This window comes from Aquarana catesbeiana, linkage group LG13 (assembly GCF_042186555.1).
Source record: "Aquarana catesbeiana isolate 2022-GZ linkage group LG13, ASM4218655v1, whole genome shotgun sequence".
Lineage (NCBI taxonomy): Eukaryota > Metazoa > Chordata > Amphibia > Anura > Ranidae > Aquarana > Aquarana catesbeiana.
In genome coordinates this window covers 106,773,657-106,792,301 of record NC_133336.1, presented here as the reverse complement: position 1 = coordinate 106,792,301, position 18,645 = coordinate 106,773,657, and the positions used below count along the sequence as shown (strand labels likewise).

Sequence of the window (18,645 nt, the reverse complement as noted above, 5' to 3'; positions counted from 1 at the left end):
CCTTTCCGCTCTCAGGGAACACCTGGTAAAAGTTACTATATCTACAACTCATGATACATTATTGTGATGGTCAGTGAGAAAATTGCTCCTAACACTTCTGGACACTGGGAAGAATTACCCCTTACAGATAGTTAAAAAGATAATTTAGTCAGTGGGAACTTATCAGTAGGAACTTATCTGAGAGACAAAAATTGGTAATTGCTCAAGGAACCCCTAGCAACATTTCAAGGAACTCTGGGTTCCATAGAATACTGGTTAAGAAACCCTGCTATACACTGTATGTAAAAACACATCATAAACATAAAGCTGAGGAAGTCATTTCATATCATGTAGGAAGGGAGTTGGTGGAATACTGAGTGATCACATCACCAAGGTTCAAGACAGTTTTATCCAGCTAACTAAGGATTACACTTTTGATTGATTCACAATTAATCTAAACAGTAAGATTTTTGTCCTTACCCTTTCTCATTTTCTTTGAGTCTATTGAGGGACACAGGAATTCAGGAATAGTAGACCTGCCAAGTCCACAAGAAAAAAGACCCACGCACCACACTCCTAACCCTTGGAATTAAAGAACTAGACGTGACAGTTATGTTGCCTGGCCAGACAACCCATCTCACAAGAGGTATCCAGGGAAAGCAAATACCTTACAGAGTAATATCCCCAAGGGACAGCCAAAGGATTCATGAGATATGCAACAATTAAGGAGTACCAACCCTCAACTTGACTGAAAAAGGGAGGTAGCGTGTGTGAAATATACTTCTATTAGGGTAGGTAGAAATAAAAGTATACTACAGCCCCAGACATAGTTTTGTTTCCATATCCTGTGCATGAAAACATAGGAAATGGGGTGCAGAAGGCAGCCGATGCCCAGGACTGATAAGTCAAAATGTGAAATATTTGGCTGTAGCAGGGAGCAGTTTGTTCATGAAGGGCTGGAGAGCGGGACAAAAATAAGCGTCTGTAGGAAACAGTGAAGCATGTTGGAGGTTCCTTGAAAGTTTGGGGCTGCAATCCTGGGTATTATGGTTTGGCTCCCACAGAGCCCTCATCAAGTCTGGGATTACATGAAAAGACAGAAGGATTTGAAGCAGCCTACATCCACAGAAGATCTCTGGAATAACCTACCTGCCGAGTTCCTTCAAAAACTGTGCAAGTGTTCCTAGAAGAACTGATGCAGTTTTGAAGGCAAATCGTGGTCACACCAAATATTGATTTGACTTGATTTGGATTTCGCTTCTATTAATTTACTATCAATTTTGTTAATTGATAAAAATAAACTACACAGCATTTTTTCACACCTGCCTAAAATGTTTGCACACACACATATATATATATAAAAAAAAAAAAAAAATATATATATATATATATATATATATACACACACACACACACACACACACACACACACACACACACACACACAGTATACAGTATATACTGTATATTATGGTGGCCTAACATGGCAGCCTATCCAGTAACACTCAATTCGTAACATGCAAATCTGGTAACTAAACATGGCCATTCATATTTGATTATTGTAGATGTAATAGTTCAAGCTCATTCATGAACAGACCATGCCAAATACTTTCATTGTGGAGCTGCTTGAACTTATTTACCTTCCACTTGAATCAAAATATTGGCACGCCTGACACACAAACATGATCATGTCAGGTCAAATGTGACAATGTTTATAGCTGAAACAGTAGTTAATGGGAAAAGGGAAGAAAAAATTGGCTCTGCATTAAGCCCTCTCAGAATCTACGGCCTTGCATGATGTGACCTCAACAGTGCCATATCTGCCCGCCATTTGTAACTTGTACACATGAATCTCCATCTATTGCCACCCTCTTATGTTTTTCATTCACAAGAGTGTTAATCCCCCTTTGATGTGCTTTGCATACAAAGCATAATAGGTCTATGATTAACCTATTTTGAGTGAAATGGCATTAAGTGAAGAGGCTATAGTTACCTAAATAAAGTTCCCAGTGCATAAAAAAGCTCAGTGCATTTTTATATGTCAAACAATACAAGGGTGCTGCTGTTAGAATACAACTTGCTAGCAGGGAGGGGGGTGTAAGTTCAACGTAACCTGTAGGGCGGAGCTTATTGACTTGGGAGACTGAGCCAGAGACCTTACAGACTGCATAATCCATTCCAGAGCAGTGTTTGGTCTTTCAGTGGCTGCAGTGGGATATTGTGTGAGTGAACACAGCAGCGCATTTTGAAGCGCTTGTTTTTTTTAAGATTTATGTGAGTGCATATACATTTGTTTTTTTTTAAATACCCGTTCAAATAAAATTGGCTTGTCAGAAAGTACTACGGATTGTCCTCTGTTTTATTGACCTCAAGATCTGGATAACTGCTATGGACGACATCCTGAATGTGCACCTTTCCTCCATTGACTGGATCCATCGGGTTGACCTGTATATGGGCTGTTTCATGTGATATTTGTAGTGTAGGGGGTAAGATCGCCAGGTGAGAGCACACCTTTGGGGAACCCGTTGGAGGATTGCCTGCATTTATTCATAGCACACTTTTGTATTTTTAACACTGGCTCAAGTTTTAATTGTGTTTCTATAAACTTTAAACATATCTTTTGTATGGACTTTGAGCACATTTGTATGCATACCATTTTTTAGTCCTCAATTGTGATCAGCGATTTTTTAAGTTTGTTTTGATCACAATATTACATTGTTCATTTATCATTATCTATAAGTGATACACAAAGTCATTCATTTCACAATATTGATATTTTATCTCATAATATTAATATTAGGTTTTGTTATAAGTGCAGCACCTTAATATTTAATTGTAAGAATGCACTGCACTATCTTCTGCTAGCAGCTACTTGAATTTTTACTGTAGCGCAACCCACATATCTATATATCTGAATGTATGGCCAGTCTTAACAATTTTGTACATACCAGCACCGCCAGTTAGAATTCTTAGGCTGTACACAGAAAGAAGCTTAAAATCTGAACAATCTACAGAGGCCTATAACTCCTCTATAAATTCTGCCACTCCAGCTTCAATACAATAATAATTGAGAACAGTGCTTATTAATTAAGACAAGCACAAGCCAAAGCAGAAGCTACAGATAATAACCAAATTCCAATTTTCCCTGTTTAGCAAAAGAAAACGATTGAACAGTTTGATGGGCAGCAATGTTAGATTTGTTTTGTTCTAGTTTTTATACTGTATAGGACAAGGTTCCAAACTGATGATTATATGAGTAACTGGAAATCTTGAAAATTCAGGCTGCAGACAACATATTTAAAACATGCATACTGGAAGCCTAGGACAGAGATTAGGAAACCTAAAATAATGTACAGATGACATTTATAGTACAGAATTATTACCATAAAACACGTAAGATGTTTATAGTAAGAATAAACTTACACAACAATCTCTTTTGAAAAGAGGGGGCAGTCCAAGGTGAGGGTCTCATATTCTCCCCCTTCTCCACACACATGGACACCATACTGAGCAGAGAGCTGTAAAAACAAAGACCATTTGGGTTCTTAAAAGTCAAATTCCATGTCCAATGAGAATGGTTAGTTGATGAGTGGTGTGCAGCTGTCCCAGGACATGAGGACCATCATCTGAGCCAAACTAAAATTTCCAAATAGGGCAACAAGTACCTCATCTCTATAGGTAGAAAACACTATCCATAAGCAAATATTACACTCACCGGCCACTTTATTAGTACACCTGTTCAATTGCTTGGTAACACAAACTGCTAATCAGGCAATCACATGGCGGCCACTTAATGCATTTAGGCATTTAGACGTGGTGAGGACGACTTGCTGAATTTCAAGCCGAGTATCAGATTGGAGAAAAAAGGGGATTTAAGACAAAAAAAAAAATGCCCCCCTGAATGGAACTTTGAAAGACCACCAACTCTGATGTATGAAAAAATATCTTTAATTAAGTATGAATCTAGACAATATGGTCTTGGATAAAAAGATGTATAACATCTACACACTGCATAAATGCATCAAACAAAAAACAGGACACCAATACAATGAATGAAATACAAACTGACATATGTACTCTCCGAAGGGTAGTGTACCCTGATACCCAATGCGTTTCCAGTGTTGTGACACCTTCATCAGGGGTTGAGAGGGGTTGAGAGTTGAGTAAATTTACATATGTTTTAATTCTAAAAATACAAAGAGACATATCAGGAGAGACATCAATTTAAAATGTGAATTGCATTTGTATGCTTTAACAAAAAGAATATGTATATAACAGCAGAAAAAACAAAAAAGAAAAAAAAGAGTTCTTGACCCCACATACCAATTTGGAGTAATTCCATGTTTAAGGAACAAAAGAGGCAATTAATCCAAAGGAAGTGTCAGATAGATGCCAAACCGTGATGGTTGAAGGCTTGAAATACAATGCGTTTCCAGAATCTGTATAACAGAAAATGTGCTTGGCAGCGATAAGGCTCCACCAATAGATTGGCAAAAATAGAAAAAGGTACACGCATGGTGAGCACTAACAAGGACGGGGAGGGTCCCCCCATTATCCCTACACCAGTGTGCATATATCCCAAAGGGAAAGCTAAGAAATAGCAGTGACCCGACAGGAAAAGCAGTAGGCACCTATCCACAAGAGGGGGGGTGGGGAAGGAAAAAGGGGGGGGCACGGTCATTCCCAGCCCCCAGCAATACTGTACACATCAAATAGAATCCCTGGATGAATGTGTTCAACCAGAGGGTGCAAGCGCAAACAATATATATTCTAGCTAATATATTTACCAGTAAATGCTTATGAGGGGTACTTGGGACAGAGTAAAATTGCCTACATACCGCCCCCCTAATTTCGTCTGAGTACTCATTTATTATTTTGTTATATCATAGGACACATTGAACCAGGGACTTTTGGATATTATCCACCCGCTTTGCAGCCTACATTTAAAGCTCTAGCGATACTCTGTCTCAAGTACCCCTCATAAGTGTTTACTGGTAAATATATTAGGTAGAATATATATTTTGTGCGCTTGCACCCCCTGGTTGAACACATTCATCCAGGGATTCTATTTGATGTGTACACTATTGCTGGGGGCTGGGCATGACACTGCCCCCCCCCTTGTGGATAGGTGCCTACTGCTTTTCCTGTCGGGGTCACTGCTACTTCTTAGCTTTCCCTCTGGGATATATGCACACTGATGTAGGGATAATAGGGGGACCCTCCCCGTCCTTGTTAGTGCTCACTATGCGTGTACCTTTTTCCAATTTTGCCAGTCTATTGGTGGAGCCTTATCGCTGCCAAGCACATTTTTTGCTATACAGATTCTGGAAACGCATTGTATTTTAAGCCTTCTACCATCCCGGTCTAGCATCCATCTGACACTTCCTTTGGATTAATTGACTCTTTTGTTCCCTGAAGATGGAATTACTCCAAACTGGTATGTGGGGTCAAGAACTCTCATTTATTATTTATTATTTTTCATTTTTTATTTTTTGTTTTCTCTGCTGTTATATACATTTTTTTTTGTTAAAGCATACAAATACAATTCACGTTTTAAATTGATGTCTCTCCTGATATGTCTCTTTGTATTTTTAGGATTAAAAAATATGTAAATTTACTCAACTCTCAACCCCTGATGAAGGTGTTAAAACACTGGAAACGCGTCGGGTATCAGGGTACACTACCCTCCGGAGAGTACATATGTCAATTTGTATTTCATTCATTGTATTGGTGTTCTGTTTTTTGTTTGATGCATTTATGTAGTGTGTAGACGTTATACGTCTTTTTATCCATGACCATATTGTCTAGATTCATACTTAATTAAAGATATTTTTTCACACCTCAGAGTTGGTGGTCTTTAAAAGTCCCATTCAGGGGGTATTTCTTTTTGTACCATTGCACTAGGGATGGGACCACCACACTCTATATCTGACATGGTGGAAGTCTCCCTTCTTTCTAAAGGGGATTTAAGGGACTTTGAAAATGGCATGGTTGTTGGTGCCAGACGGGCTGTTCTGAGTATTTAAAAAAACTGCTGATCTACTGGGATTTTCACGCATAACCACCTCTAGGGTTTACAGAGAATGGTCCGAAAAAGAGAAAATATCCAGTGAGAGGCAATTGTGTGGCCAAAAAAACACCCTCATTGATGTCAGAGGAGAATGGGCAGACTGGTTTCAGATGATAGAAAGGCAACAGTAACTGAAATAACAACTTGTTACAATCAAGGTCTGCCAAATACCATCTCTGAATGCATAACACATCAAATCTTGAAGCAGATGGGCTAAAGCAACAGATGACCATACCGGGTGCCACTCCTGTCAGCTAAGAACAGGAAACTGAGACAATGTGCACAGGCTCACCAAAATAGGACAATAGAAGATTGTAAAAATGTTGCCAGGTCTGTTGAATCTCCATTTCAGCTGCGACATTCAGATCATAGGGTTAGAATTCTGTGTAAACAACATAAAAGTATGGATCCATCCTGCCTTGTATCAACGGTTTAGGCTAGTGGTGGTGGTGTAATGGTATGGGGGATATTTTCTTGGCACACTTTGGACCCCTAAGTTCCAACTGAGCATAATTTAAATGCAATGGCCTACCTGAGTATTGTTGCTGACCATGTCCATCCCTTTATAACTACAGTGTACCCATCTTCTGATGGCTACTTCCAGCAGTATAATGTAACAAAGCTCAAATCATCTCACCACTGGTTTCTTGAACATGACATTGAGTTCACTGTACTCCAATGGTCCCCACAATCACCATATCTCAATCCAATAGAGCACCTTTGCTATGTGGTGGAATGGGAGATTCGCACCATGGATGTGCAGCCGACAAATCTGCAGCAACTACGTGATGCTATCATGTGAATATGGACAAAAATCTCTGAGGAATGTTTTCAACACCTTGTTGAATCTATGCCATGAGGAATTAAGGCAGTAATGAAGGCAAAAGTGGGTCCAACCCAGTACTAGCAACGTGTACCTAATAAAGTGGCCGGTGAGTGTATATTAAGCTGCAATCTGCATAAAATAATACATTACCTGTTTCAGATAGGGTCTCATCTCTTCCAATGTCTTCCCAAGGTGCTTTTTGGGGTCTAATCCTGCATGAAAAAAAATAACTAATGTTAAAGGCTTGTTAAAGCTTCACACCTATTTTTTTATCTCTTTATAGTCCTGTACTCCCCCATATTATGATTTGCAACTGATTCTTTGCAAGAAGATGTATTATTATACCCAATTCTTTTAGTGATAATGTATCTTCCCTTTCTCCCACTACAGTGTTCTATGCAGTCAGAGCTGAGTAACCGAGACATCCCTAGGCACCATTGTCCTCATACCGCCTTGTATTGCAGCGAAAAGGAGGTGGAGTGTCTGACCAGGTCAGTTACATTAACAGTGTACTGGGTCATACTCTGGTGCCCACTGAACTGAACAGTCATATTTAGACACACTGCACTGCTAGTAGTAGTAGTATACTACTACACAACAGGTTTTTAGAATATAATATCTAGATGTTCACTCTTGCATAAACCGTATTTCCAGGGTAGAGAATCTCTCTTTTTTTTTTTAATCAATTGGTAAAATAATGCTACAAACTGACAAAAGATTTGATTCACTAAGGCAAAGTTTAGACTGGCATATAAACTGCCAAGCTTCTGAAAGGTGATTGTGTGATCTCTTTTCAAAGACATTTGACAGCTGATGAGGGGGTGATAGGACGCGTCTACATTACCGACTTTAAACCTGTAAATGCCGCAGCAATGCACTGATCACAGCTGCGGCGTGCCTTTGCTTGAATGGGTCATGATCAGAGGTGGTACTGTCCACAAAATGCAACAGAAGCAATAATTTTTTCATTTTTGCTGTGAGCTTGAAGCAAAGCATCGCAATCGAGACACGTAAGCACCCGCATTCACTGCTTTTGCAACTTAGGAGGGGCAGTTTGGGGCGAGGGAAGACTCAGGGAGCTGAACTGCATGTTTTTATTGCGTTCCACCACAAGTCTAAAAGAGCCCGGAGATGGATGAATTAGTACCCTACTACTTATTTTAAGCTCATGATATCTGATCATGAGATCTGTTGAAAGCCCTATTTTCTCACACCTTTAATCACCCGTTCAAACAGCTACTTTTCCTTCCCCCTTCACAAAGAGCTATAAGGAGCTTCCAGCTATCCCCATCCAGATACTGGTGTTATTTTAAGGTGTGATGGCCCATGTGGTAATCTTTGTCAATTGCCTTTTACACTGAATTTTTCACAAGGTTCGATAAAAACACCAACAGCAATATACTATCACTAGCAGTAGAGCGGAAGTAGAACTGACTAAACAAAACATGTTGTGCCTGTTTTTGACATATGAGATTTATGAGGAAAATAAGGAATCGTATCAAGGAAGTAAAACCCGAACAAAAGAAAAACAGCTTTGTGAACTGAGCCCAAAATATGCTAAAAAGACAGTCAAACTATCTCATGTGTAGGGCTGCAACTAACGATTATTTTTATAATCGATTAGTTGGCCAATTATTGTTTCGATTAATCGGTTAATAACATTAAAAAAGAGTGTGGTGTATAATTTAGTTAATATGTAAAGTTTTTAAAAAAAAGGCAATTTATTCATAAATATTTATAGGCAGTGGTAAATATAAATAGCCAACTATATGGTTAGGGAGCAAAATCTCTAATCCACTCTGAGAATAACAGACAGAAGAGATATACTGTATATACTATTAAAGGGTGAATCTGGTAAATATCAGACTCCGATATCAAATTTTTGTATTAAAAAAAACAACGTCTTCCTTAACCACTTAAGGACTAGTCTCATTTTGGATTTTAGGTGTTTACATGTTTAAAACAGGTTTTTTTGCTAGAAAATTACTTAGAACCCCCAAACATTATATATTTTTTTTCTAACACCCTAGAGAATAAAATGGCGGTCATTGAAATACTTTTTTTTGCACCGTATTTGCGCAGCGGTCCTATAAGCGCACTTTTTTTGGAAAAAATTCACTTTTTTGAATTAAAAAAATAAGACAACAGTAAAGTTAGCCCAATTTTTTTAAATATTGTGAAATATAATGTTACGCCAAGTAAAATCATACCCAACATGTCACGCTTCAAAATTGCGCCCGCTCGTGGAATGGCGTCAAACTTTTACCCTTAAAAGTCTCCATAGGCGACGTTTAAAAAATTCTACAGGTTGTATGTTTTGCGCTACAGAGGAGGTCTGGGGCTAGAATTATTGCTCTCGCTCCACTGGTCGCAGCAATACCTCACATGTGTGGTTTGACCACCGTTTTCATATGCGTGCGCTACTCGCGTATGCGTTTGCTTCTGCGCGCGAGCTCGTCGGGACGAGGGGGTTTTAAAAATTTTTTTTTTTTTTTTTATTATTTATTTTACAATATTTTATTTATTTTTACACTGTTTAAAAAAAATGGTGTCACTTTTATTCCTATTACAAGGAATGTAAACATCCCTTGTAATAGAAAAAAGCATGACAGGTCCTCTTATTTGGACTACAATGCAAAAAAAAAAAAAAAAAAAAGCCGTTTGAAAAAATGACATAAAAAAAAAAATATGCCTTTAAGAAAAGTGGGTGGAGCTGACGTAATGACGTCGCTTCAGCCGTGCAATGGTATGGAGATGGGTGGCGGCCATCTTAGCCTCACTCGTCTCCATACCCAGGCACAGAAAGGTCCCGCTCGCCTCCGCCGCTACCGATGGCTCCGGTAAGTGGCGGAGGGCACGGGAAAGCAGCGGGAGGGGGGTTGCTACCTCTCCCGCCGCCGATAACGGTGGTCTCGCGGCGAACCCGCCGCAGAGACCACCATTATCATACACAGAACCGGCTCCTGTAAAGATGGATACCTCGGTTGTGGCAGCAGCTGCTGCCATTACCGAAATATCCATCTTCAAAGTGCCGACGTATATGTACAGGAGGCGGTCGGTAAAAAATGTAATTTTGAGAACAATTGTTTTCGATTTTCTAATTGTTAGTGAGGTCAAATTGACCTTCATTTTCAACCACAGTGAAGGGAAAATTTGGAAATAATAGAAAACTTCTTGGTCAAAGGAATTTTCAGACAGTGTATGTGATTTTCGTTCAGAGATTACATTCATTTTAAACAGAAATGTTAAAAACAAGTGAAAATTTCAAACAACATTCTTTCATTCAGCGAACGTATAAAGATTTTTCGTATGAATATTCTCATCTGAAAATTGATCGGTGTGGCCAGCATAAGGCTCGGTACACACCTATGCAGTTTTCTTATGATCTGTTTCTGCAGTGCTTTTTGATTTTTGCGCACGTGATTTTGCTGCAATTTGCGTTTTTGCATTTTTTTGGCCAATTTGTTATTGGGCAGATTAAAAAACACAAATTGCTGCAAAAATGCATTACATGATTTTCTGCAGCTTCTCCAGTGAAATATATTGAACCAAAAAAGCACTGTTTTGCGTTAAAAAAAAGTCCCTGACTCTTTCCAAACACACAGCGGCTGAAAAAAGCATAGATGTGAACGTGTCCCATAGGAAACCATGTAAATAAACTGTAGTGCGTTTCTGCAAAAGCACTAAAAAACACACATAGATGTGAACCAGGTCTAAGACGTTTAGTAAAATAATGGGGTTAAAAAAACTAAAATTAGCCCTTTATAGTACAAAAAAGCAGATAATCACTACTGTAAGGGGTTCATTTTTTTACTGTAGAACTGTGAAAGTAATATTTACAGTAGTGATTTGCTCTTTTTGTAATATAAAGGGCTTATTTTATTTTTTTAACCCCATTATGTTACTGGCCAATTAATCGATTATGAAAGTAGTAATCGATTAATTTCATAATCGATTAGTTGCCGATTGATCGATTAGTTGTTTCAGCCCTACTCATGTCCATCTCCACTTCATCCCAACTCACCCATGAAGCACACAGGAAGGAGAGCTCCTACTAGTTCACTTAGGCCAGCCATACATGGAGCAAATTCGCACGATTTCCCCATCAACACAATCGTTGTTAAAAGTGGGAATCCCCCCTGCCGGGCCATTGTCTTCTCCTGGGGGGGGGGGGGGGAGCCGTCCCTGCTGGGAGAAGACAGTGATTATCGCTAGTGGCTATAGCAGCCGCTAGCGATATTCGCAAGAGAATCCAGCAGGCTGGTTGTACCCAAGTTGATCGATCAACTTGATACATTCAGCCTGCCCATTAAAGGTTAGAATCTCAGCCAGAACCGTGTATGACCATTTTTTTTTTGTTGCTTATCCCATGTTTACCATATGACGCAATTAAGAAAAGGAGTGGGGAAAAGTATGTACTCAACAAAATTTGCCTTAAATCACCTTGTAAAACAACCAATTCAGTTTGAAATAGAAATGAAGGGCAAAACATTTGTGTATAGATTAAAAAAAAAACATTATAAATACCTTTTTTTCGCTTTTTTATAAGTGATAACATTTGCTCTGTTCTCAGCTGCATAAGAGCTAGGGGGAGGAGAAGCAGCAGGACACTGAGCTTCCTAGTGACAGGCTGTGCGGCGGGGGGGGTTGGGGGTTTCAGGACAAGTCTGATCATCAGAGGAGAGCAGGCTGAGTTCCCAGCAAAGCTAGAGAACTGATCACGGTGTGTTCTCCTGCTTAGTGTGGTCAGTTTTTAATAGGAAAGCAGAGGGACTGACAGGAACACCAGGGATTTCACACAAAGAAAGCAATACAAAGAGAACAGCATACTTTTTCAATTACATGGTGCAGCAGGCAAGTATCAGGAATATAAAATGTTGGGGTAACAAACGCTTTAAGTTGGCCATGCATAGATTGGAATTTGGCCGGTTCAGCAGGGACTGGGGGAATTTCGATCCACGTATTGGCACCTTGGTTGTACACAAGTCGATCTATGGATCAACTTGTGTACCATCAGGCTGTCAGGTTTTTCCCAAATGATTAGTATCACCACTATAGCCGGGAACACTGATCACTGTTTTCTGCCAGCAGGGAAGGCTCCCCGCAGGCAGAATACAATAGCGCTGCGGGAGTGATTCCTCCATCAACACTAACTGTGTTAATAAGGGAATCAAGCAACATTCTTTTCTTTCAACTGTGGTAGAAGTTACAGAAAGTGAAAAAAATATATGATCTGTCTTACATTATATTATTTTCAAGTTCAATTTCCTTTAGATTCACATTCAACTATGTAGCACAAAGGCCTGCCTGATTGCAAAAAAGTGTTTAGGTTTGAACTCAAATTATAGGTTTTGGTAAATCTAAAGGAAAATTGTACGACAATTGTATAACGTATGGCCAGCCTTACTCAACAATACATTGGAACCCTATAAAATGTTTTTTTTTTGTTTGTTTTTTTAAGTGGATTGTTGTTTTTCTTATATGTTCAATTCAGTTAGTTTGTATGCAGATAATGCTTTGATGAGGTCCTTGAGGGCTCGTTCACACAGCAAGCCACGGTGAACGCACGCCCGATATTGTATGCTGGGACAAACAGTACATATGCACTGATTCCGGCACATTCTTATTTTCATTACAGGGGCGTTGTGATTAGTTAGTTTGGGTCTGGACACACTACACTTTAAAAAAGTGGTACATGCAGTACTTTTTTCAGGGAAATTAGGCAAATTACCTTGTTTTGTGTAGGGACTGCCCAACAGTCCAACACAAATGATGTGAGATAACCCTAAAAGACTGCTAACCATTGTAATACTATTTTTCTGCAACAAGTAATTGGCTTTACAGTGACCCACTACATTGTCAGAGGTCATTATTTTGACAAAGCTACAGCATAAGATTCAGTAAATGTGTTATCTTGTCTGTCCTTCCTCTTACCAAATGCAGCTACTTTGATGAGTATGGCTTGCAAACCACTGGATATCATTTCATCCAAAAGGTCCTCCTGCTTCCTTCGCCAGAGATAAGCCAATGGCTGCAGACCAAGGCGCTGACACCTGTACAGGACAGACAGCAAATGGCAAACAGTGTAAAATCTACGTTTATATATCAGAATTTCATACAAATACTGCTGCACGTAACATTTCTTCTCAAAACTTAATCTAGAAAAGTTTTCTTGACACTATATACGGGCATGGAAACACAGTGGCCCTTATTTGCTAAAGAAGTAGAGCATGTACACTTTCAAAGTGAATTTCCACAGGGTAGGCTGACTGAAGTCAGCACAACTTTATCTCATTTACCAAGCCGAGGGAAAATTCACTTTAGTGAATGAGGTGTAGTTGTGCTGACTTCAAAAGGTTGTGCAGCTTTGGGAAATGGCATGCAAGCACTGCTGGGACCTGCTTACTGTTCTCTACAGCAGGTGAGTATGAGCCAGATTTCTAGCATTTTATAACCAGAGAAATGCTAATAATATTTTTTGGGGAACCCAGCGGTTTTAAAAGGCAGTGTGCAAATTAGGCAAACAAATTTGATTTTCAATAGGAAAGAACTGGCCAAATCAAAATCCAGTAGATATGCTAGGGCAGAACCTAAACGGATTCCGGTAGAGGGAGCTACGTATAAATGCCCAGAGTGAGATGTAAAAGATTGACGCCGATTTCTAGGAAATATTATTGCATTTTAATACAGTACTAGCTGATCCTTTCATAAATAATGTTTAACCATTTCCCTCCCAGGTAGAATTTTCACAAACTATGATTGGAACTCTCTCCCCCAGCACTGATTTAAAAAGGCAAAAACAAATAAAACCACTACTGTAATCTTGCCACTCTTAATGCAATAAATCTGACCCAGAAAAATTCTCACTGGGATTTTTATCTCCCCTATAGCTCCCAGAAAGTGGGTAGGGTGCAGGTGAGAGTTTTACCTTAAGGCCTGGTTGACCCTCATGACAATTGAAATAACACGGTTTCCAATAATGGCTATTCATATTATTGCAGCAGGACTGCGATGTAATTTTTGGGGAAGGGTCCTGTGCCACTTTGGTGTAATGCATTGCGATTTTGTGGCCCACAGATCTGAATGGAAACGTACATATACAAGCATATTTAATTTGTTTTTGTAGGATTGTTATCCTCCTTTCCAGAGTAGTAGTAGCAGCAGCAGTCCAAGCCATGACATTGTGTCCACAAAGGCACAGCAGTGGAATGAAAATCGCACACCACTTCCACTGACAATTACAAATCAACACTGATCATACTAGTGTGAACCTGGCCTAAATCAAACAACCAGATCTTGCAGTATCTAAACAAGGTAAGGAAACCTAACCCTAGAACATAGCAAACAAGAGAAAAAATAAACCAAACTAGGGCAATAAAAACTTATAGGGTAACTTCACTTTCGTAGGAAAAAATGAATACAGCATTAACAGTTGAGACACAAGTCAGATTGTAATGAAATGTTATTAAAAATTACCTTTCCTTTTCAAACTGCAGAGCTGTAATTTTCTGTAAAATTCGATACAATATGGCTACTTGGAGGCCTTCTCTACCCACATGGTGTACAGAACGCCCTGCAGATATGTAATTTCCTGCTTGTGTGATTGGCTCACTGATTTTCCCAGAAGTCTGCACTAAGATACAAATGAGAAATAAGAAAGGGGTTTTTGGGACTTGAGTGAGGCACAAGACAAACGATAGGAGAAATGGTAAAATTGTTTATAAACAAAGCGTTGAACATGAGTATTTTTATCTATATACACAAGGCGACGGCATACAAAAAAGAGGAATTCATGTATGTACATGCACGCATCTGAAATCACATAGTATCCCATGGAAGTAACTAGTATAAAAAGCCAATGCTTATTGAGTAATGGATACAAATGTTATAGCAGGGATATGCAATTAGCGGACCTCCAGCTGTTGCAAAACATTATGCCTCTGCTTCTGGGTGTCATGCTTGTGGCTGTCAGAGACTTGCTATGCCTCATGGGAATTGTAGTTCTGCAACAGCTGGAGGTCCGCTAATTGCATATCCCTGGGTTATAGGATGCAAATAAAATCACAGTTGAGGTCAAGCTATGTGTTAAAAAAATAGGATGACATTAATAGGCTTGACGTGTTTCGTGGCCAGTTGCCACTCATCAGGAGCAAATGCATAGCGTACCTGAAAAAGAAAGGAAGAAAGGTACCAAATACGATCTAATGTTTTGCCCAGATAATGAGAAAAAAGGTAGGGGCAAGGGAAAACATGATGTATATCTCTCTGGAATACTTACGTATAAATAGTTCTAAATGAGCAGTGCTGCAAGCCAGGATCTGCGAATTTGTATCCATTACTCAATAAGCATTGGCTTTTTTATATTAGTTACTTTCATGGGATACAATGCTATTTCAGATGCGTGCATGTACATACATGAATTCTCTTTTTTGTATGCCGTCGCCTTTTGTATATGGATAAAAATACCCATGTTCAATGCTTTGTTTATATGCTAATTAAACAATTTTACAATTTCTCCTACCACGTGTTTTGTGCCTCACTCAAAGTCCCAAAAACCCCTTTCTTATTTCTGATTTAGGGATGGAGGTGCATGGTATCATGCACCTCATTTAAAGTCCCACAACCCCCTTGCTTTCTAAGATGCAAATGAAAGATTGAGCATTCCCTACAACAAAAATGTAATTTTTGGTGAGATATTCCCAAAGGGAAATCACGTCTAAAGGGATGCAGACCTTGCCCCTTTGCTCATTAGAGCCCTGCAGGGGCAGCAGCTGACTGATAATTATAAAACCACTACCATACAGATTCACATGGACACAGAAAAACAAATAGCTATTTCTTTAGAATGACAAAAGGTAGGAATCTGCAAAAAGGTTTGTTAAAATCCCTGCCATGCATATAAATCACCCAGAGGGGAATGTTTTTTCTCAACAGTAGAGTTACTCTTTAACAATTAAGAAATGTTTAATAAATACACTCACAAGTGTATAGGAGAAAGCAGACATATCAGCTGCTGACTGCGTAAAGTCCAAGGTTGAATAAGGAACCCAATGTCACCATAACCAGCGTTGGGATTATTCGGGACATGAGGCACCCCTTGATGTCACTTAAGAGAACATTGTGAAGATCAAGCAGGGTCCTCATGAGTGCTGCCTTCCATCATAGCCCTCACCACTGGCCATTAAGATTGGGCCTACAATTCAACCTCACACTTCACACCTTTGTTATCCTATAAATGTGTCGTTTTTATTGCACAAAGCATGTGAACTTTTTCTCTTGTCACCTCTGTTACAAAACGGCATCTGGTTTCAATGGTGTACTCTGCCTGCATATGTGCTCAAATTGCTGGCTATTAAATCATCAGCAGGTTCAACCAATCATGTCTGTATGCACTACATATGAGCAATATTACCATTCTCCTTGTCTTGTTGCTACACACTGCTACTTATTGTCCCAAAGTACAATATATTTATTTTCACACTGTACAATTAATCTGTGCAAAAAGTTACACCACAAGATTCTAACTCAAAATAATTAGGCAATAAAAGCAACACCCACAAGCACAAACAAAAATCTTACACATTTTCTACTCGAACACGCTGGTAGTCAGACAGGATGGCTCCAACAGATACAGCATCTACACACTCCTTTTCCTGGAAGAATACCAACATCCATGAGAAAATACCAGGTGAAACCTTACCTGATTAAACTTTAATGACAATGACATAAATGATCACATACAGTTCTAGTAAAAAAAAAAAAAAACTTGTGTCACAAATTGAGTGGCAAAGAACAAGTCCGCAGCTGCATACACTAGTTAATAAAATCTATCTAAGACCAATGCTTTTTTGGGTTTTGGATGCAGTACAGAATGATAAGTATTCCTGTCCAGTTTGTTTCCTGCTGAACATTTCCCTTAATCCGCTTCAATACAGGGCACTTACACACCCTTCCTGCCCAGACCAATTTTCAGCTTTTAGCGCTCTCACACTTTGAATGCCGATTACTCAGTTATGCAACACTGTACCATAACAACAGTTTTATAATTTTTTTCATACAAATAGAGTTTTATTTTGGTGGTATTAAACCACCACTGGGTTTTTTATCTTTTGCGACATAAGTGAAAAAAAGAGCGAAAATTTTGAAAAAAAAAAAAGAAAACTTTTTTTAGTTTCTATGATAACATTTAGCAAAATAAGTAATTTTTGTTCATAAATTTGGGCCAAAATGTATACTGCTACATCTCTTTGGTAAAAATAACCCAAATTAGTGGATATTATTTAGTCTCTGTGAAAGTTATAGAGTCTACAAACTATGGTGCAAATCACTGAAAACTGATCACACCTGAAGTACTGATGACCCATGTCATTTCTTGAGGCCCTGAAATGTCAAGAAAGTACAAAAAACCCCAAATGACCCCTTTTTGAAAAGTAGACTGCCAAAGGTATTTAGTAAGAGACATGGTGAGTTTTTTGAAGTTGTAATTTTTTTCCCACAATTCTTTTTTTTTTTTTCACAAATTTGTCATAATAACAAGTTATTTCTCACACACAGCATATGCATACTTCCAATTACAACCCAAAATACATTCTGCTACTCCTCCCGAGTATGGCAATACCACATGTGTGAGAATTTTACACGGCCTGGCCACATAGAGAGGACCAACATGCAGGGAGCAAAGTCAGCGGTTCTAAGAGCATAAATTACACCTCTAATTTCCTAACGACCTATTACACTTTTGAAGGCCCTGGAGCACCAGGACAATGGTATTACCCACAAAATGACCCCATTTTGGAAAGCAAACACCCCAACATATATTCTATGAAGCATTATGAGTCTTTTGAATGTTTAATTTTTTTGCACAAGTCGTCAGAAAACATGGAAAGAAAATTACTCATCCTGTGTGTGGCGATACCACATGTGTGAGACTTTTACACAGCCAGTCCACATACAGGCCCAACATTGAAGTAGTACCTTCAGGTGTGCTAGGAGCATAAACCCCAACATATATTCTATGAGGCATGGGCTGCAGATAGGTACTCGGGTGCTCTGATGGGCTGGTGACAGGTACTCGGGTACTCGGGTACTCTGATGGGCTGGTGACAGGTACTCGGGTACTCTGATGGGCTACAGATAGGTACTTGGGTACTCAGATGGGCTGTGACAGGTACTCAGATGGACTGTGACAGATGTTCAGGTACTTGGGTACTCAGATGAACTGTGACAGGTACTTAGATGGACTGTGACAGGTACTCAGATACTCAAATGGACTGTGACAGGTACTCAGATGGGCTGTGACAGGTACTCGTTATTATGGGGGGGGGGGGCAATCAGTGTAGTGGGTGTACACTGTAAGCAGTAACGAGATGTTACCGCAATCTCCTCACACACAATCAGTGTGTGAGGAGGAGAACCCGGTAACTTCTCGTTACCGCGGTTTGTTGACATTCTGTGACTGGCTGCGATCAGGGTTGGGCTGTGTCAGGGTGACAAGCCTTGTCCATGATAGCCTATCTGTGCACGCTCTAGGGGCGCGCACGTGCGCCATGCACGTGGACAGTACATGTGACCGGCTGTGATCGGACACAGCCGGTCACGTGGTAAAGAGCCATTTTTTATTGGCTCTTTACACGGATCTGGGTTGGGCTGTGTCCGAGGGACACGCCCCATCCCCGATCGCCGCGCTGCGGGCCCCGGGGGCTCGCAGGAGTGGCGAGAAGCTGAGGATGTCATATGACGCCTGCCCAGGATAGTCATTTGACTATGGACC

General features: G+C 39.6%; 1 protein-coding gene across 2 annotated transcripts in view; it reads right to left on the bottom strand.

Moving 5' to 3' along the window:
• DPH6 (diphthamine biosynthesis 6) overlaps positions 1 to 18,645 on the bottom strand; it is a 198,109-nt gene that overhangs the window by 129,579 nt on the left and 49,885 nt on the right. For both annotated transcript variants that reach the window (XM_073609884.1, XM_073609883.1), the window contains exons 4-7: positions 16,455 to 16,528; positions 12,810 to 12,928; positions 7,026 to 7,087; positions 3,403 to 3,497 (exon numbers count right to left, since the gene is read on the bottom strand). In XM_073609884.1, coding sequence (XP_073465985.1) covers positions 3,403 to 3,497; positions 7,026 to 7,087; positions 12,810 to 12,928; positions 16,455 to 16,528 — 350 coding nt within the window. The remainder of the gene's footprint in view (positions 1 to 3,402; positions 3,498 to 7,025; positions 7,088 to 12,809; positions 12,929 to 16,454; positions 16,529 to 18,645) is intronic.